Raw genomic sequence first — 21,115 nt, forward strand, 5'->3', positions numbered from 1 at the left:
TGTTATAGGGCCAGTTTATATGAGTCCGCATATACAATATGGCTTCCATGTGCTTTCTGTATGGAAGGCCATTAGGACCAAAATGTCTTAAGCTTTTCACCTAGAGGCGAAAATATGTCATGTCTACAGACGTAAAAAATGCGCATGCAAAGACATTCATACGTTAATTTTTCACACCTACAGATGGTACAAACGTACATGTTCAGTTTATGAGGTTTAAGTCCGAAAGGCTTTCCATATTTCTGAGGTAATTCCACGTGTAGGATGTGTATTCATGCGAGGAACTAATGCTATGCATACGCAAGATGCAGTACCACAAAAAACTTTTTTAAGTTTTTTTCTTAAAAACTATTTTAAGAATGAGTGGCTGGAAAATATTCAAAACTGAATTCAATCTAAGCTAAGAAATAAACTGTCATGTACAAAGGACAATGAAATGCTAACCATCCTACTTTAATAATAAACATTTTTCAGTGCAGTTCCAGTATTTAGAGATATCAGTGATAAAATTTGCGGACAGTGGGGGGTTTATGTTTCGTACATTCGTATTGTTATATAAAAAATTTGCGAGCTTTGCAGTTTCAGTAACTGCCCCTTTCAAGATTATCTAGTATATGTAGTATATCTAGTATATGTTTAACATTAGTTAAAAGTTTACCGCCACTCCTTTTGATAAGCTCTGCATGCACTCTCCGAGCCAATCCTAATAATTTTTGATCCTTGCTGTTGTGAGAAATTGATGTACTTTGAATTTTTTGCTTTATAAATATTGCAATATTTATGACAAATGTGGATTCTTTTCAAAATGTAGTGCAGCCATAAAACAAAGTACGAAATATTAACTACTACGAGATATCTAACAACATATAATGTAACATGAGGTAGCAAAGTGATATATAGCAGAGTGAAGTACTTATACAATGTGGAGCAGTGGTTAGAATACAGAGAATGCAGCACCAGTATTACAAAATTAGCAACTCTCTGTGGAGGCAGCCAGTGTACGACATGGGCCAGTGTGTGAAATAGGGTTTCTCCATCAAAAACGTTTGCATCTTGCAAATGGCATATCATAGAGAGAAAATTTCAAGGCAGATTTATTACGGAGACTCTACAAAATCCAACAATACCCACTTGAGAAAGTCCTAAATATCCCCTGACAGTTGGGACCTCAGGGTTAAACGGGTTAAACTAAAGTCTCTAAATATGTTTTTAAAGGTGTCAGAACCAAAAGTTATGCTAAAGTTATATAATAAAAATGAGCAGTTCTGCTAACCTTTAGGTGGTTTATCCATTAGCGTTATCGAATTAAGCTTTAGGGTTAGCAGATTAGTGGTTATCAAACCTAACTTTTTGGTTAGCTCTACCCACCATTGAAAATGATCGGCTGCCATCCTGACATCGATGGAGATAACTGGGCAAGCTGTCCAGTCTAGCCAAGCTTGTTCATACTTAATCCTATGTTGTTATTCATTTATCACGCTAATTGCTGCTGTGGGGCTTGTGTAAGCGTGGTTTGGTAATAAACCTTTTTCTTGATTTTGACCCCCAATAATTTGGAATCCTACCTACTGCTGCCGTCTTTTATGATTATTTACTCAAGAAACAAATGTCTCATGGAAATCGTGGAACAATTGGCTCCCCAATACGAGTTAATAAGTTCTGGCATTTTGCGGTTATAAAAATTGACCCTGATGTCCAGGGTGTTATCTGACCGGCCCTTTTGTTCTACTTAACAGCAATGATAACATATTTACAATCTGATCCCTTAATACTGGGGTTTGCGAGATGATTTCCAGAATGTGCTCATAACAGTGTAAAGACCACATCGGGTCCATTATGATCAGCAAATTGTATGAAGGAAGACCCCACCCAACCCAGTCAACAAAATAAGGGTCATGAGTTTCTGGGGAGGTCGTGGACTGAAACATTTGGGAAGCCATGCTGTAACACAAGTGACAGGAGGCAACTCTAGACCCAACATTCCCAGACTCTACATTACACTCACACTTACATTAGAGGAAGTTGCCTGCCATCTAGTGGCAGGAAAAAAAAGCATCTAGGGCTAATACAGTCTTTTATAAGAGGAATTCTGCAACACTTTATAAATGGGGAAAAAAAATCATATAGCCAAGGATTCTGTCGGCTTTGCCATGGTGTAGGTCAAATCAGCCCCTCATTGTTTAATAAACTTGATGACCTTTAAATTGCAAAAAGTACTTCCACACCACCAAATTCTTTACCTTTATTCACAATATCTCCTCTTTTAATAGATGTTGTGGTTGCTGAGCTGTCCCTTTCTTCACTGTCACCTCAGTGCTTTCGCTTCCGTGATTTACCAAAACAGTAGTATGTGGCGTGTTTCACTAACCAAGTTTAATACGCTTAAGGATGTACTAAATATATACAGATTACTAACTTTTGGGCATCACAATACACGTCTGTTTAATATGTTAATTGTACTACTAATCTGCTTATAAAATTGTGGATATAATTAAACGTCTCTTAGGGTGTAAGAGCGGTGTTCAACAACAGATTGTGGGAGGATAGGGTGTAAGAGCGGTGTTCAAACAAGCAGTGAGGGAGTAAGGTAACAAAAATTGTGTTAAAAAAAAACAGACAGCGAGGGGATAAGGTGTAAGTTTTTTTCTTCTTCTGTATGTTACAGACCGAAGTATCAGTCTAATTTCTGACCAACTGCAGACCAGAAAACACCAGTAGAGCATTAGTTGTATGGTAATGTATTAATGCTTTATTCTAATTACAATAAACAGAATATTTCAGTCCCTTATTTGTACAAAAATACCTGAAAAGGTTACAATTAAGATTTAAAAATCTGTCAACTATTTACAGAACAAAGCAAAGCACATCATGAATACAGGAAGTCTCTTAGACGAGACAAGTTACATTTCTGTTTTGCATTCCCTGAAATACATCTACAACACGTACATACATAAACACATACTCACACACTCATGCACTCACACTTTTAGTCACTTAATTCTGCATCGTGACAAAACATGCCAAGCTGCAGAGTCTTCAGCGGTAAAGATTCAGCAACTGGTCAAATTGTCAGGTCAAGATTAGTGCAGGACACAGGAGGCACTGCATGTTTTTCAGACATTTTACACAGAAAGAGAGAAAAAAAAATACAGTTTATTTTTTGGAAACTAGTACACACAGATCCTTGGAGCAAACTATTTACCATAAACTATTTGGTCTTCTCAACAAACAAAATAACTAAAATGTACTGCTAACAAATAAACCAAAAATTTAATTCCAGAACACCAGTTTTCAACAGGCTCTCTATCAACCCTGAGCAACCCAGTTACATTCATGTGACGCAGGAAGAAACAAACAGCTAATTTAGCTACTTAGCTATCGAATCGCATTAACGGCTAAGGGCAGCAAGACATTATGCAATGATAAAGGTTTAATGAGTAACAGAACACAAAATACTGTATCTTTATGAACCCTTAAAGTAATCTTCAACAATTTAAGGAAGAGAGTCAAGTGTTCATTAAAAAAAAAATAAAAATGAAGATATATATATATATATATATATATAGATATAAACACACACAGACACACACACACATACTGTGTATAATATATATATATATATATATATATATATATATATATAAAGAAAAAATCAGTCAAACTTATACATAACATCTGCTTTAAGGGCAATTTTGTTTGACAACATTGGTAAATCAAGAATCTTAATATGTACATTAATTAAAAAAAATGCACTCAAAGTCAAGTTTCTTCATTGTGTTTGCAGTAATGATAAAAAAAAATGCAGTACTTAGTGAAGTGTGACCTACAATATCCCAAAAATACAGTGTTACCGCTACGTTTTCCCCACTGATTCACAAAATATTTGTTTCTTCAGATGTTGTAATTATTGTAATTAAAGCTACTGGTGCAACAAGACGCAAAACAACATTACAATTATCATTAACTAACCAGTATGTTAGGGTTAGCGGAGAATCATGACTGTTGATTCTGCTATACGAAAACAGCCGCACACACTGCAGTTGAATAGAAATCGATCACTTCACCGCGAGGCTTGAATCCTGTGTATTGTGATTATATAGTATGGCATGTAATACATTTTTAGTAGTAAATGCCAGAAACTGCCTTTGTGTTTTTCAATTTGACTGATTTTCTTAACCAAAACTGAACAGCAGCTAAGCGAGAACCCTACATTGACACTTGAGATGTCTACAAGTAACAGAAACTGCACTGACGGCAGCTGAATAGGAAGACTTAACGGCTGAATAAACGTGAGACCATTATGTTTCAGGAAAAAAAAGACCCTGTAAGTGAATTAAATCTCATTCACACATTGTGGTAGTCTGAGGGCAACAGCCACTGCTGCATGCAAAAATCCTGAAATGCATACTGGGTGACATCGTGAAATGTTACTTCAAAACACGTGTGCTATAACTGTGATTCCGTGCAGTGTCTTAACTAAAGAAAAAATAATTACTATAAGCTAGACATGCAAAAGAGGTTCCAAAATGTAATAAAACTAAAAATAAAAGCGGTACTGCACAGCACTGAGAAACAACTAAATTTCAAGTAATTAAACTTCAGATAAATAAATACATCACCGAAACACTTCTCATTCGCATTTGAATAAAACAAAGAACTTAGTTTGGCCATTCTTTAGTTCCCACCCAACTAGTTCCAGAACTAAAATAAACGGCCCTAATATTTTCAGATAGAGGCAAAACGTTAAAAGCTCACAGACTAACTGCTACTATACACAAGGGTGCACTGACATGACCTCCCCTAATTCCACATTGCATGGGCTTCACACATTGCACTGTTCTTTCAACAGTAATTTTAAGCACAAGGAAACGCGACCCCAGAGTGGCTGTTCTCCCATCGGTATTCCAGTTTCATCGTACGGGATGTGGCTACCATGCGGCTACCGTCCCTATCCACTAGGGGGTGCTGGAGGTGTAGTGGTTTGTTATGCGCTGTCATTCGAAGGGAGAAGAGTGAAAAGGGGAGAAGAAGAAAAAAAAAAATATTGGCTCACCCCTCCCTCGGTAACACAGATCATAAATCACCACATACATGTCTTTTATAATAATTTCTATGTTTTTTCCCCTCCTGGGTCACACCATTGGAGGGATAGCCCAGCAGTGATTCCTAGCTTGACGTTACTTTAAGCAGCAATAAGGTTTATTTCCAAGCAATAACAAATGCTTGCTAGGTATAAGAAAATAACGCAAGAAATAATAACAATAATAATAGCAAGATTATCCTCTGCGCAGAACATCATGTCCTGAGGTACCAGGTGAGGTGGGTTGTGTGGTGCAGGGAAAGACAGGATGGTCAGCTGAAGGATGCTGGAGGTGAAAGTGTCCACAAGGGGGCATCAGTGTTCGACACAGCTGCTCATAGGCAGGGCAGCCAATGCCTCCATAAAAAGGCTGCATATATTGTCACCATGAAAGACAGTAAGCTGCTTTGTACTATGTGTGAAATATTAAGCTCCCTAAATCCATGCCGATTTAAGCCAGCTGACAATTCCCTGGTGGCTGGGCGGCCAATACAGCCTTTCTGAGATTAAACCACCCCCTCCCCCTCCCCCCGTCAGAATTTATAACGATCCAGTAAACATGAAGCACTTTCACATTTTCACCTGGAAGCATTTGAAGGAAAAGTATTTTTTCCGAAGAAGCCTTTTTCAACATGAAGGCTAATTTCATTGAGTGCAAAAATTAGTTAAAAAATAAAATAAAACTACCTTTCCATCTATACGTTAAGAATTTTCCTTTAACAAAAACCAGCCTCTTGATTCCTTACAATTTCCTAAAAAAAATGGGAAAACCAAAGAATATACTCCAGATGATTGTACAAGAAGGTTAAATGAATATGTTATACTTGCCCATAGATAGTGCTACAGCATACTAATCGCGGCTTCATTTCAGTGTTGGCTTTGATCTCATTAATAAATGCAGAAGAAAAATGATTCCCATTGGCAGTCTCTGATAGTGTAACACAAGCAAACGTTCGTAAATGAAGGTGAGGTCTGGCTTATGCAAAGATCAAAGGTCATAAGGCCACCATTGTGCAAGGATGCTTAAGTTTGCAAGGCAGGACTCCTTTGTTGAGCTGATAGAACTCTACCAGCTGTATTAGGTCAGTGAATTTGGTGGCTCCATCATCAAGGCTAAAGAAGATCTGTCCATCATCTTCACACTGAAAGTGTTAACCAAAAAGACCAGTTATCACAGATGAAATACTCAACAAACCCCTGCATACTTCCCAAATTCCAGAAGAAATATACTGCCTGGCGACACCTACTGGTAAGATCTGGAAATGCTTAATCTTCTGGTGATGGCACAAGGTGAGGACAAACGCCTTTGGGTTGCTCTGACTGTCTCTCAGCAGGAACAATCTATAAAACAAATTAAAACCTTAAAAAAGCAGTTGCAATCCAGGTTCACAGCCAGGAAGCACTAGAATGTGCAATGTCTCACCCGTCCACTTGGCCCTGCTGGATGACCATGCGGTGGGACTCCTCTCGAGTGATGCGCCCGTGGAACCACAACTGCGTCCGGTGAATCACTGAAAGACAGGCAAAACACGTAGGCTGACGTGTCGCGATGGGCAAGTATCCTGCACGCATGATGCTCAGTTCCCAGAATGCCGCTGGGTGGCATCTCAGTCACCTTCTTATTGGATGGAGATACCTGTGCTCAGAGAGGAAGAATGAAGTGGACTGGGACTCCCCAGGATGTTCATTCGCTGACTTCGCTTCTGAAAGACCAACAAGCAGAGAGCCGGGGCGTTCAATGCACAGCAGCAGACAGAGTACATCCACTTTGCATAATGATGCACGATGAACCTGGAGCCGCTCACAGGGAGCACAGGCTCCAACCAGGGGACACCCTTGAGGGGACAACAGGATGTGGGTGGGGAATCGAACCTGGAACCCCCTAGGTGTGCGCCTACAGTGCTACCTACTGAACCAACACCGCAAGTCAGGCAACAAGAAAGCTTATTTAAAATGATAGCAGGAAGACGGTCGCAACAAGCCTGTTCTGTGTCTGCATAATGCCTTAGGGAGCTGCAGGGTGCCTGCCAGCTGCTCCTCACCCTCCATGTGTAACCCTCCTCCATGGCAGCACTCTGAGCCTCCACGGGGTTATCGATGACCCGGCCTATCCTTCCGGAAAAATCCATGGCCACCAGCGAATTCTCGGAGACGCTCCTCTGGGAAAGGGAGACGGAGGGTGTAGATCAGTGAGGGCGTGACCCTTACAGCACATGTCCAAGTGCCTACTGACCCACCCACCCTTCGACACGGTCGTCAGACCGATGCCTTTTCATTGGATGGTATCCAAACAGCTCAGATCATCTATATCTAGTATATTTTTCCTTTTCATTCCCTAACCGACATTCAAGGTTCATGTACATTGGCACCTCAGCCTGGTACAAAACAGAACGCATAGTACATTGGTCAGCCTTAGTGATGCTTCCAGACCAAGGGGGTGTTCCTCTGACAGGGCTACTCAGCAGAGGCACCACACGACTATATTTAACCTAATGATGCCTTAAAGAGGAGAAAAGTCAAACAAAGGGCTTACCACAGGTGTTGAGAAGTGAGACAGTAGTGTTTTCCGTTGCTGGGGGACTCTGTAGTTCTCATAAAGCAAAATTCCATACTGCAAAGACAGCAGGTAGACTGTTACAATAATCACAATGTTGCTTTATTATTATTATACCATGCATTGAATTCCTTTGAAGCTGCACAATTTACATCATCTTAGAAAAGAATCACGACAGGTGTATACAAAAACAAGATGTACTGGGCTAACATTCACAACATCAGTTAAAAAAGGTCGTTTGCGTGCTGGAAGATAACCGGCATTACCCCCCCCCACCCCCCGCACCTTCAGAAGTCGGAACGCCATCATCCAGCACGTGCGGCTCTGCTCGTCCTCCGCACACAGCATCCGCAATTCCTTCATGTCGTTCCGCACTTTGTTTGGCTACAGCAAATAAAAATTATCGACCGCCTTTTACAGAAAATCAGTCACAAAGTTCTGTACAAAACTAAATTGCAGAGAACATAGGAAAAACCAGAAACCTAATAACAACTGAAAAATAAATAGCAAATGAACAACGACAAAACATGACAAAGTACGATTTCACAAGGTCAAGTTTTCCCAAATGCTTGAGGGAAATAGGCAAGTTTTAAGCTGCCCTTTAAAACCTTGAACAGTCTGCAAATCGCAATGACGGAGGAAGATCATTCGACAGCCTTGGGGCAGCGACTTCAAATGCCCGATCACCATGTGTTTTTAGTCTCGTCCGTGGAACACAAATGAGACCTTGATCAGTGAACCTTAAAGTACAGAATAAAATGTCACAACGTCAGGCACAGTGATGCCTCAGGGAGAGACAATATGAGCACGCCGGGTGACCCAGAGAGTGAGCTAAACACCTGGAAGTTAAGTGAGAAAGCATTACAGCCGTGTCAAGAATTCCTGGCCATTTTCTATGAAACTAGGAAACCAAACAACATATTACAGATGTTTGTTCCAGGAGCTTAAATCAATATGCTGTACATGCCTACAGAAATATCTACAGCACATGAGTTTCAACTTCATTTCAATGCTGGTTGTTATCTGACTGTTTAGTGCTAAAGAAAATAAGACTCATTATAAAGTGGTGGTAGCCTAGTCTTCAGCTTGATACAGCTGATTTTCAGAGGGACGAGATAGTCCCCCATAACAACACCACCAGGGTGTTAGCGCTGACTCGCAGCAGGATTGTGATAGGTTGAGGCAGTTTGGAAAAGGTCCCCTGATCTCCAATCAAATCAAATCAAGCTCCTGCTGTATCAAGAGCAACCTCCATTAAAGCCCACCGAATGTGTGCCGATGAAAGACCAATAATTTGTCCATTAATACTCCATTAAGACAAAGAACTCTGAAAACTAGAGGATTTAAAACTCACCTTAATGCAGAACTCAAAGTCTGTTGGTGCATTGTGCAGCTTCTTGCCTGTAATAACTGTAAAGATGTTGTTGTCTTCTAGATCAGCCAGTAACTGTAAATGTCTTGGCTCCTGGATTGAATTAATTAGCCGGCACAGAAAGGAGAGAAAAGTTAAGTTGAGGGAGACATAGCAGAATAGGAGGTCATAGCCGGGAGCTCTGACCTTTAATGAATGCTCCCAAAAGTAAACAAAGATCTTAATCATTAGAAGATCTTTCATCTAATAAAACAATATTAACACTGAATCTGTAGATGTGAAGTTTTATACACACACACACACGGCATCTATATCTTTATATCTCTGTGGGGACTCTCCATTCATTTCTATGGGCTTAACCCAAACCCTAACTATGACAACCTTAACCCCTACCCAGCCAAACAAAAAACAAGACTTTTGGCATTTTTAGTTCAGATTTTTAGAAAACTAAGATTCCCCATGAAGGGATCTAAAAAATGTCCCCACTAGGTCAAAATAACAGGTTTATATCACAATACTTGTATGTGCATACACACACAACAATATATTAACAGACAGAAAGATTAATTCACAAACAAATTTAGAAATTCAATTTAATAATATATCATAAAATAATTAGATTATTAATAATTTTTCCTACCTTAGATGTTCCTTTTGTTGAAAAGTACATTCCAGACCGTCTCAAGCAAACATACAACTTCTTCCATGATTTTCGTCCCACCTCTTTTAAATACAAGAATCCCTGGATTTCAGGATAACAGCTGGAGTTCAAGAAATTCTGGAGGCAAGAGACAGTGACAGAGCGCTCAGTAAATCACAGTCGCTGTCAGTGCGCAATTAAAGTCGAACACACTTAATGCCTCTCTGCCCTTTGCTAGCATCCAGTGTGCAGATGGTGAAAAAAGTAATGCTAAATGATTGAGCCATCTTTGTCAAGACCACACGACGCTGGAAGCCATTACAGAGGCGATGTCACTGCACTGTGGAAAACGCTCATTCAGAAACGCTGTTTATTAGTGCTTTCCTTGGGGGGGGGGGGGGGGGGGTCGGCTGATACCTGAAGAAGCTGAGATGGTGGTATAGAGCGGTTGGTATCCTGACACCATGCGACCATATGCTCTGGGAAGAAGTTCTGCAAGAAAGGTCCCATTGAGATGTAAGCTCAGTGCACACAAAGGAACCTACGCAGCCCGAGACTCAGACCAATTCTCTGACTCAAAACTACCTCGACGACGCGCTATTTAATACAGGTGCCCCACGTGCAGCGCATGTGGGAAATCAGGGTGTCAGCAAGGAAGCTAGTGTCCACTGGCAGGCAGCACAGAGAACAATGCATGGGGATTAAAGTATTATTAATATTATTATTATTATTAGTAGTAGTAGTAGTACTTTGAACCTAAGCTAGCACTGCAGCTCAGAACTGCACCTTGTCTCTGCATGTATATAGTCACTGCACTATAAAACTCCTCACTCCTTTAATTAGGTTTTCTGTTCCTATTCATTAAGAAATGACCCCTCTCACAGCTGAGAAGTCCCACATAACACAAGCACAGACATAAGGAGTCATCCAAAGCCAGCTTACGCAATCATTTACAGAACAGAAAAGATCAAAACCTATTATATATTAGAATTGATCAAACGCTGAGACACGACACAAATTAAAACACAGGATGATGCAAAATGCAAAAAAGCAATGAACTGAGCATCGTTTTCAGCAGGAAAACATGAGTGAGGAAAGGGACCCTTACCGATGGGTTTCTGAAGAATTCATATTTGGCGTAGTTCTTCCTGAACAGGAATTTACTTTCACTCGTCATGGAAGCATGAACCTGCAGGACCAGCTCATGGTCCTCAAGACACCTGTCTGTGTGGAGAAGAGCCAGCAGTCAACGTCAGATCCCTCAGCCACCACAGACAAGAAGAACGTCCACAGAGCAGACATGGCCGTACCCCTACCGTGACGCGGCGGAACACGCGGCCAAAACCCTACTGTGACCGCGAAGCTCGCAAAACATTTATCCCTCCTTGGACATTACAAAAGGGTGGCAGCAGTCAAAATAACAAAAAAAACATCTTTTTGGAATTTTGTAATGGTGCTGTAAAGATGTGTGGGCATCTTTCTGGCGATATTTATATGTCGATCTGTCAAAACCTACAAGTATGTTATGCTCCGTGATTAAAATGAGTTGAAGTTACTGTACCTGAAATGGTCTAATGAAGATGCCATTTGTAGTTTGACATTGGAGCAACTGAATATTACGCTCGTGTGTGTGACTGGATTCCAGCTGTTTCCAGGAGAATGAGACACACTTGAGTTTGGTGCGGCCTGACAGCTTCATGTCGATCTCCGGTAAGGAGATACGTCCCTGGAGGTAATACGTGTCTGGAAAACCATGGCATTCAGATGGGCAGCTAACCCCGGGAAGGCTCACTCGGGACAAGCCTGGCATTAGCGCTTCTCAGCCACAGGGTGGCAGCAGCGAGCGCAAGAAGTGTCATTGCTCTAAATGGTGAGGAGAGCACTCAGGGCAGTAAGTGAGCATGCTCTAGTCCCGGTTACCGGTCTCTCTTATTGAAAATGCCCGCCATTTCATTACCGGCAGAAACCGGAATGCCATTCTGGTCGAAGGTCTAATTCCTTTTTTCAGGAAGTACTTGGCCATTTGCTGCGCACAAACCAATGGCAAAACATGCCCCCCCCCACCACCCCCCAGGTTTAAGGAGTGATTTGATCTTCGGCTCAGCCAGACACACGCACATGTGTCTTTCCAAACACTTGTCATCCGTATGCGGAATGCAGTCCCATTCCAGCGTATTATGTTCCTCGTTCTCAGAGCCCTCACCCATAAACCATGCCGACTCCTCCAATCACAAAAAGGTTACATCACGCCGCAAAAACAACAGCGATAAGCCTAGCGAGTGGAGCCCTCTGGTGGCCCGGAAGGGGTGAGGAAAAGAGTAATGAATACAGCCTGCAACATGTTGAGTTTTTCTTTGTCTTATACTGAGGGAAACTGCTAGGCATGCAAGGCCACCATGCTGGTGAGAGCCTTCCGGAAGGTGCACTGGGCAGTGAGTGGGGTCGCTGTGACAGCGTGAGTACTGGGAGGGAGCTAGGGCTGGACGACTCTGGGAAAATATCTAATTGCGATTTTTCTGACAGACATTGCGATTACGATTTCATTTGTGACAAAATTACTTATAGGTCACGCTTCAGTTCAATATTAACTGTGTAGTAAATGTAAAACATGACACAGCATTACCACATGAGATACCGTCAAAATACGAACTGGTCTATATTCTAATGCAAGGATGAGAATATAAAGATGTGATGTATTAAATTAAATAAAGTAACATGTTTAAATGTGTCCAGAGGTGCAAACTCCCACGGGTTTGGGTAACACGCTATCAGACTCTCACGCAAGACATCTAATGGTAAATTTAATCCATTATGAACTTAGAATTAGCTGCATCAAAAACGATAGGGCAGTTTGCAAACCCTACAGACTATTTACATGGTAATAAAACTCTTACATACACGTAAATGTATGTGCAGACTCGTCTCAAACAGAAAGCCTCACTCCGGGGGGTATTTCATGAAAGTAACTAAAGAAAGTCAGACTTTCCCTTAAACCTGCTTTGTGAAATACCCCCCAGGCAGCTGACCAAAATTGGCAAAAATCCTGCATTTTATTTGAAATAAGAAGTAAAATGCAGTTGTCGACTGAAGCGACTTATCGTTCCTTTGCCTTGTTGCTCTGACAAATACAAAGTGAATGAGAAAACATTATATGCGTCACCTTTTAATGTCTTTTCTAAATAATAAGACCGTACCTGCCCACACACAACTGTGACAGCAATTAAATACTAAAAGAACAGATCGCTTTATGTTAAAGCGAGGCTTTTATTTTATTACTGTTATTGGGATTAAGATTAATTTCGCAAGTTGAATCTATGGAGATCAATACTTAAATCAATGAGCATAAATACATATGACATAAACGCGACTGTATTATGGGTTTTACGTCTTTTTGGGGGGGGGGGGGGTGACAGACTCCGCTGCTGTGAGGATTACTGACTGTCTCGTTATTCTGATGGGTTAGCGGTATGCTAATGCGATTTTCCATTAACAGAAACAAAAGGTGTGATAAGTATGTCACTGCTGGTGGTTAAAAGGAGCCGCCGATTTTATTGATGATAGGACCGTCCTGAAACAATGTCACATTTTCTTCGCGTTTCACGTGTTTGCCGTTTGTGGGCGTATACTCCATCAACTCGGACTACTTCTGACTGGTGAGCATGGCTGTCACACAGGAAGCACAGCATGAATTTGGAAAACCGTTCTCACAAGTTTTAAACCTTGCTGTATAATGTATGTCCTAAATCGCAGCCTTTGAGATTTCCTAATCGCGATTTCGATTTGAAATTGATAAATCGTTCAGCCCTAGAGGGAGCCATACCCTGCAGACGACCAGTAAAACCAGTAAATTAACAGCATTTTCACGCAGTACATTATGACGTTAAAGACAGAAATGAACTATTATAATAACTTGCCATCGCAGCTCTGACTTTCACTGAGGTTCAGTTACATTGGTCATGAAACATTTTTTTGAATATATTTTTCACCTACAATAGTACATGATGATCTGAGTCCAAAGCCTTCTTTTGGACATTAGTCATACTGTAGATAACTATGCCAGCTCACACCTGCAGGGCTGCAGGTTCGAATCTTGCTTCTGCTCTGTGTCTGTGGGGCTCTTTCATATGAGCAGGTGCACCTAGTTGTTCCCAGAGTAGCATGAACATGCGTCTCTAAAAGGGCCGTGTGTGTTTTCATGCGCGTTTGTGCACATGTTTATTTGCATGACTGCATGTCCTGTGGTAAACTGGCATCCCATCCAGGGCCTCTCCTTGCCTTGTGACATGTCCTGTGTGTGAGTCATTGCAGTGACCAGAGATTAATGCAGCCACTTACTGAAAGACCCCGGCCCCCCAAGCTGCCCCACACGGTAACACTTTGGAAAGCTCAGAAGCATGGCTCAGACAGCAGCTTCACAAGTGGAGTCCAGAGTGAACTCTGCCAGTGCTGTCCAAGATTAGAAAAGACAAAAGCACAAAGAATGCGGGGGGGGGGGGGGGGGGGGGAATAAGACATGGCTGGGAAGTTGGGGAACATGGCGGGGAACATGGCGGGGAACATGGCGGGGAACATGGGGAAATTGCAGGGAAAGTGGGGAGCAGGAGGAAATGGCAGGGAATGTGGGGAATATGGTGGGGAACACGGTGGGGAACACGGCGGGGAACACGGCGGGGAACACGGCGGGGAACACGGCGGGGAACACGGCGGGGAACACGGTGGAGAACGGGCACATGGCAGGGAATGTGGGCAACATGGCGGGGAACATGGCGGGGAACATGGGGAAATTGCAGGGAAAGTGGGGAGCAGGAGGAAATGGCAGGGAATGTGGGGAACATGGTGGGGAACACGGTGGGGAACACGGTGGAGAACGGGCACATGGCAGGCAATGTGGGCAACATGGCGGGGAATCGGGGGGTAACATTAAACACCGGGATTGACATTTAAAAATGAAAGCACTGAGCTCACGTTTCGGTTTGCTTAATTAGACGCTCATATATCATTTATATATTTATTCATATTAATATGTATGAGGAGAATAAAGCAGGCAGGTTGTTATAAATAAATGGCAGTGATTCACTGAACTTACTGATTAGCACCATTCCACCATCCGCAAAATGCGGAATTATAATTACCCATCCTGCTTCACCTATTCTTGCATCGGGTACATAGAGTGCAATGGTCCACATAAGCCAAAGTCATCGTACAGTCTGGCTAGCAGAGAGGCTCCACGGCCATTAATAAAAGTTACCGTGGTACGCCTCGAGCTCCCCATCTGTGTGTTAACGGGAACCCCGCGTGGATGTGAATACCTCCCGCAGCCTGGATGAAATTAGGGGACACGTGGGCACGAGGCAGGCAGACGCCCCCGGACGGTGCACAGTCACTGTTTACTAAGTCGAGTTGTATAGCATCGCTGGAGAAGTGGAACAGAGAGACCCTACACATAGGGAACGGCACCACAGTGACTCTGCTTGCAGTGTCCCCAGGGCCGAATGGCGTGTAAAGCGGCACGTGACCGTTTCCCCGCTGCCTGTCTTTGGAAAGCCCCCCCAGGGCCCTAGGTTCCCATCTATCGCACAAGCTTCATGCCTCTGTTCCCGCGAGCAGAGAGGCGGCCTCATACCCCATGCGTCATGTGTGGCTGGCTCCACCTGGTTACTCAGACTAGTCCTACCTTAGCACATGTCAAACTCGCGAAAACTTTTGTTTCTATCCCCTTTTCCCGCAAGCAATAAATCAGACAGTAAAAAGAATCTGGGAATAAAACACCCCCTGTGGTTCTTGGGGGGGGGGGGTCAACCTGCCAGTCAATATAGGTTTGAATTACAGCTCTTAGGCTTAGCCACTGGCCAGGTTTACCGCCCACTGGGTTAACTGCTGACCGGGTTAGCCACTCACCTAGTCCCAGCAGAGGATGGTGCTCCACGAGGGTCCAGCTGTTGTCATCCACGCAGTGGCTTTTGTACACCAGCAGCTGGCAGAGGTCTCTGGCCGCCATGTCTGCCGGAATCTCCACAGCCTTCCCTGTGCCATCTTCACTGAAGACTTTTATAATCTGAAAGATGGAAAAAATTTAATAAATTAATCAAATGATAATTAATTAAAAGCCACAAGTAGTCAAATCCCTCCTTCCCAGAAACGCCTGCAATGCGTAATCAAGAAGCAAACATTCATTAAAAATAAAGAAGAGTAATACGTCATGAAAAAGCGTACGGGCCTCATAGCTGGGGGGGTAACCGAGCTCCCAGCCCACGCCCCCCCACCAGCGTCGTGCCGTGCCGCAGGCCCGAAACCGGGGACAGAGGCTCTCTCTGCTCTCCCCCAAATACACCCCCCCCCCACCCCCATCTACAACGTAGAGTCATGTTTCAAGTCTAAATAGTTCAGGCAAGGTTTAAGTCTCCTTCAGGACCACCTGTTCACACCACCCTTTGATGGCGGGCATTTTTTTCCACCAGATCCACGTTGAAATCGAGACCACGCACTTGCCGAAAAGAAAAAATGTTACGGAAATGAACCCCAGTAACCCCCCCCCCACCCACGTCAAACCCCATCCCACCTCCCCATATGGCCGGTCCTCCTCCGGGGCCACGGCCGAGAGACGATATAAGATCCATCGCTACATCACGTCTCCCTTTCGACGAAGCCACCAAGTTAAAGAAAGTATCTCTGCGACCCACCCCCCCCCACCCTGAGTGTTTTTTGTGCGACACCCGCACACGCTCACGCTCAGGAGGCTTACCTCTGCGGGGGCCAAAAGGCAGCAGTCTGGAGAGCAGGACGGCATTTCCAAAGTCTGTACGCCTCCAGAGAAAGAGTCCGTCTTTCCGGAAAGCTCCAGCTCCGGCCGAACAATAGTGGCGTGCCGTTCTAGGGTGTCACTGGATTATGGCGCCGCGGCACCTGTGTGGCACAGCCTAACCGCTGGCCGGCATAGCCGCGAGCAGATGGCACTGCGCGCAGCCGGGCTCACAACTTCCCTGTGATCTCCTCACAAAGGGTTACGCGCCGAGGCTTTTAGGTAGTGAATCAAACCACACTTCCCTAACCAATCGTGGAGCCGGCTTAGGCTGATGTAATCATTTACCACACAGACAGAGACACGGACACACGCGCGCTCACTCGCCCGCACACACACACACACACACACACACAAACACGCACAGAGGCTGCAACCTCACACCCAGGAACAAAAATCTGCCTGCCAGCCTAACGTCTTCACACACAGCGATCTGAGTGCTCTGAGCCCAGACCCAGCTTCTCGTCATAAATAATAATTAATAAAAAAAAAAAAAAAAAAAAACACACACACACAATAGAAGAACATGAGGACTGAAAAAGAGACGAAGGTATTTCGCCGTTTTTTTCAGGGCACCTCCCCCCGCCCCCCCCCCCCCCCCCCCCCCCCCCCACAACGCTACCCCCCCCACCCCGCCCCGGCCAGCTTTCTTCCTAAGTTTAGCTCCAGCCTTGACTGCCAGAAATGCGTCTCGCGGCGCAGAGGCTTGTTACGGGCTAAACAACACAAACCTGAGTAGCTGGACCTCACATAGAGCCAGGCCTGGCCAACATCCTCCTCCGAAAATAGCCAAACCCGGAAGTGAACTGTTTTCGTCCGCAGACGGCCGACGGGAGAGAAAAACACGATCCTCTGAGATACCTGCAATTATTTTTAAACCCCGTCTGGATCAGGAAGTTTGGAGGTACGGGCCAACTCCACTGATTATCGAGGGCCCTTAAAGGAAACAGTGACCATCCTGGGGAAATTGTATATATAGTAAGAAACCGTCAACTGGCCAGCCGGATTCAGGGAGTGGGAACGGAGGTGAGTGTGAGTCAGCCAGATAATGGCACGAAATAAGCGTCATGAGGCGGTTCTGAAGTGAGGCCCGAATCCACGTTTCAAATGAAGGGAAACTCGGTTATTCCGCAACACACATTCAGGAGCTGGTTTGCTGTGATTGGGAGGGCGGGGGGGGGGGGGGGGGGGGGGGCTGTGCTAGAGGGAGAGAATCAGTGCAGCGGCCACAGGACCTATGGAGGTACAGAAACCTCGACAATTATGACGTGGCGCACGCAGGCCGCTATGGGACGTGTGCAACTTCCAGCAAGCGCTGGATGACCCACCGTGATCGAGACACGGTGAGCTATATACGCAAGGAACAGCAATCAGGCTCACCGCTCATCCGCAACAACACGATCAAATGGAAATTACTCTACCGAAAAACTGTGTACTACGTCCTTCCATCTGAATTTGCACTAAATCCAGAGCAGAATTACTGTGGATGATGTTGTCAGAAACACGCAGTTGACACTAATCTTACAGCGTTAGATGTATGATTTTACAAAAGAGGGTAGCAGAGAGATGGCAGCTCTTTGCAATTTAAACCTACACAGCGATTCGCAGCGAATCGTTGGGCACTCAGCTCCGGCTGAAAGAGAAGCCATAACCCTCACTACGTGTGCCCGCTGCATCACAGGGGCAGGTTAAGTCGAATGGGGGGATGAGTGTTATTTTTAGTGTTGGCCTTCCATGGTGGAAAGGCCTGCTAGCTTCTGGGGGGGGGGGGGGGGGTCAGAGCACTGTAAGTGTAATATGCACCATCAACAGCAATCAAGACCACATGTGCAGAGTTAACAGAGCAAAGTTGGCTTCTAATAGCTATATGTGTTATCCTGACCGATTCCTCTCTTCATGACCTGCAGAAGTTACCAAACAATCACATAAACCAGAATAAATGCGTTATAAGAAAAGAAGGTTCTGGATGGCAGAAGGAAAGGAGCATGTCAGGAAGTCGCCATTGTGCACACGTCTACACGCGTGTGGTTCCACTGTGCTGCAGAAGTCCAATTCCAGCCAAAATCCAAATACAGATAATTGAGTTTCAGAAAGACAGTCAGCCTCTCGGACTGGGCAGAAAAGACCACGGCTTAATTGTTTTAGTGAGCGTGCTCCATTAAACCTGATGACTCATGCTCTGCACATCCAAGTGGTTCTTCCTTGTCCAATTTCTGATTACACAAGGTCCCCCCCCACAACTGACCGCCATGATTTCACAGAGCATTCTGACGTTCCTTTTTATCTGATAGCGCTGGATTGCATTCGTGACTCACAATCATGTTTAATTTCTCCTAACATTTTGTGCAATGGAGTGGATTTACAGAGTCATACGAGAGAGTAAACTTAATTAAACATTAATGAAATACATCACGGAACGCACCAGGAAGGGATTTCCCAAAGAGATCCAGGTGTAGAACCCACCTACCTGACCCATTAACAGAAAGATTTAAACCTGACGAGAGAACAGCACAGCCAAATTTTAAGCAAATCCAACAAACGAGGAATTTGGGTGGGTGCAAAAAAGTAGATGCAAGAGGCTGTGAGACATCAGGTTGTAATGCTATTTAGTCAGGCTGAGGTGATGGAACTGAAATGACCCGTTAATACAATTTACTCATTTACTCATTTAGCGTAACCAGATAGCGAGAGAGACCTTTGTTACAATTCAACTGGCTGTATTAAAATAGGGACAGGACTTCGCTGAACTCTATGAACTGTAAATAAATTTAAAAAATTATTTTAAATGAAGAGCAGGCTCTCTCTCTTCAGGGGCTCTACTGCTGCAGCCTGAGAAAAGGCTCTGATCCCATCTGATCCCTTTCCGGAAGGAAGATTGGATTCCAATCTTTACAACAGAAAATGCACTATTGCATTCCCTTGGATTCCAGCAACTGGAGTGGGGCTTCACGGGACATACCCGGAGACGTCCCGCCCCCGCAGACAGTACCTGGGTACAGGGGCCACCTCACTGCTCAAGCTACATTTTAAAAAACTATCCGAGGGCCAATCGAATCTACCAATAAGAGAGAAACACAGTAAAAAAAAAAAAAAATCCAATTGTACTGATGGTACCTGTAGACTCATACTCCTGTCTTATTTAGGCAAACTGGGAAAAAGATTAGCGTCAATAAGCATTTGCACTCCCCATATCTGAGAACAGAGGATGTACTTCGCTGGAAAATAGATTTAAAAAAAAAAAGCTAGTGTTATATTTCCCATGAGGTGGCTTCTTCAGATGCTAAGACATTAGCTCCCTGGCTCGCTCTCTTCAGAGTGCGGCTGAACACACCGTATAATGCAGAGATCCTGCTCAAGCCGAATCAGTAGTCACGGTGATGACAAGAACAAGAAAGCATTATGAGCAATGAAGAGCTTAATTAACATTTTCTCTTCTTCTTACAATAAAGAACAAGAAATCCATCTGCTTGGCGACCGGCTGGCTACTTTTCTTGATGTCACTGGTGCCTGGTAATCTCAATTATGACATCAAAATGTCCTGATCTGGCTGGCATTGGTTGGCTGTGCAGAACCGGCAATCTATTGCAGTGACAGATGATCAAATCAGCTCCATTACTGAACTAAATTTCCGGTCTCTGTTGCATCTTTTTAGAAATGGAGAACGGGATGATCCAATGGTGAGGGTACCAAACATGTGGACTCGGCAAATAAATAAATAAATAAATAAATAAATAATTTATTATCATGCATGAGTCTCATAACCATCTGCCATCTGATAATAAGCAAGCAAATTATTCCAGTTGAAGGTACGAGGATTATGACTGATGATGAAGTTACAGGCAGAATGAACTCAACAGAGAAACTTAAAAATGGACCTTTAAGGACTCTCAATCCATCTCATCAATTCACACAGGCATCCATCACAAATGAGATCTCTCCAACATATTAAGTATTAATAAAATCCCTTTCGCATCCAAAAATCCTAAAAACCATTATTATTTTTTTTGCAAGTTAAACTTTTAAAAGACCTCTGGTCAAAGGATAAACAAGACCACACAACAAAATAAAAACCAACTGAGGAAAACATCCTACACATTTATCACTCATTTGGGCCATAATGCTAAGTACAATTTTCAACGTCAAAATCAATACAGTAGATGTGAAGCCAAAAGATTTTGTGATATCAGAGCTCAGAATTAGTGCCCAAACGATCCACGTCATCTGTGTTCATCTGAGCTAAAATATCATCCTCAGCCGGGTTTGAGTGGCTTCCAGTGGAGATCAAACCACACTGGAGGCCTTATCATTCCTGAGCATGAACCCTCTGATCCTCACTACGTTCATGGCAGATAGGGGGTTTTTTTTGCCCGTGACCATCTGCAACCTCGGACACAAAGACACCCAGCCCGGCTGACCCCCCTCCCCGCCAAAAACCAGAAGGATGTTAATACGACTAACATAACAATGCAATGTCACAGTGACCAAAGCAGTCACTGCTTATTCTTCCATGTAGACTTATTTTTTTGCACTCACCAACTGCTCCGTGATGCCTAACTGGTTCAAGGAAATTCAGGCTGGGAAACGAATGGCAAGAACACTGCTGTAGCTGCAGCTCTGAGTGGGGGTGGATCGTTTCTGACAAACTAATGGCAAGGCGCAGAGGCGGGGAA

At 43.7% G+C, this 21,115-nt stretch overlaps 1 protein-coding gene across 2 annotated transcripts in view; it reads right to left on the reverse strand.

The window, feature by feature from the left end:
* Nucleotides 1-3,632: 3,632 nt before the first annotated feature.
* Nucleotides 3,633-21,115, reverse strand: part of grb10b (growth factor receptor-bound protein 10b) — a 60,211-nt gene continuing 42,728 nt past the window's right edge. Inside the window, exons 1-13 of one of the 2 annotated variants that reach the window (XM_049025032.1) lie at nt 16,389-16,912; nt 15,545-15,701; nt 10,755-10,870; nt 10,064-10,138; nt 9,647-9,784; nt 8,989-9,099; nt 7,920-8,018; nt 7,614-7,691; nt 7,123-7,239; nt 6,717-6,783; nt 6,504-6,591; nt 6,328-6,421; nt 3,633-6,222 (exon numbers count right to left, since the gene is read on the reverse strand). In XM_049025032.1, the coding sequence (XP_048880989.1) occupies nt 6,076-6,222; nt 6,328-6,421; nt 6,504-6,591; nt 6,717-6,783; nt 7,123-7,239; nt 7,614-7,691; nt 7,920-8,018; nt 8,989-9,099; nt 9,647-9,784; nt 10,064-10,138; nt 10,755-10,870; nt 15,545-15,701; nt 16,389-16,433 (1,332 nt within the window). In that variant the 5' untranslated portion in view covers nt 16,434-16,912 and the 3' untranslated portion in view covers nt 3,633-6,075. Of the gene's footprint in view, nt 6,223-6,327; nt 6,422-6,503; nt 6,592-6,716; nt 6,784-7,122; nt 7,240-7,613; nt 7,692-7,919; nt 8,019-8,988; nt 9,100-9,646; nt 9,785-10,063; nt 10,139-10,754; nt 10,871-15,544; nt 15,702-16,388; nt 16,913-21,115 lie in introns of those variants that run through there. The other variant, XM_049025030.1, reaches the window with a different exon arrangement.

The sequence above is a fragment of the Brienomyrus brachyistius genome, chromosome 9 (assembly GCF_023856365.1).
Source record: "Brienomyrus brachyistius isolate T26 chromosome 9, BBRACH_0.4, whole genome shotgun sequence".
NCBI classification, from domain to species: domain Eukaryota; kingdom Metazoa; phylum Chordata; class Actinopteri; order Osteoglossiformes; family Mormyridae; genus Brienomyrus; species Brienomyrus brachyistius.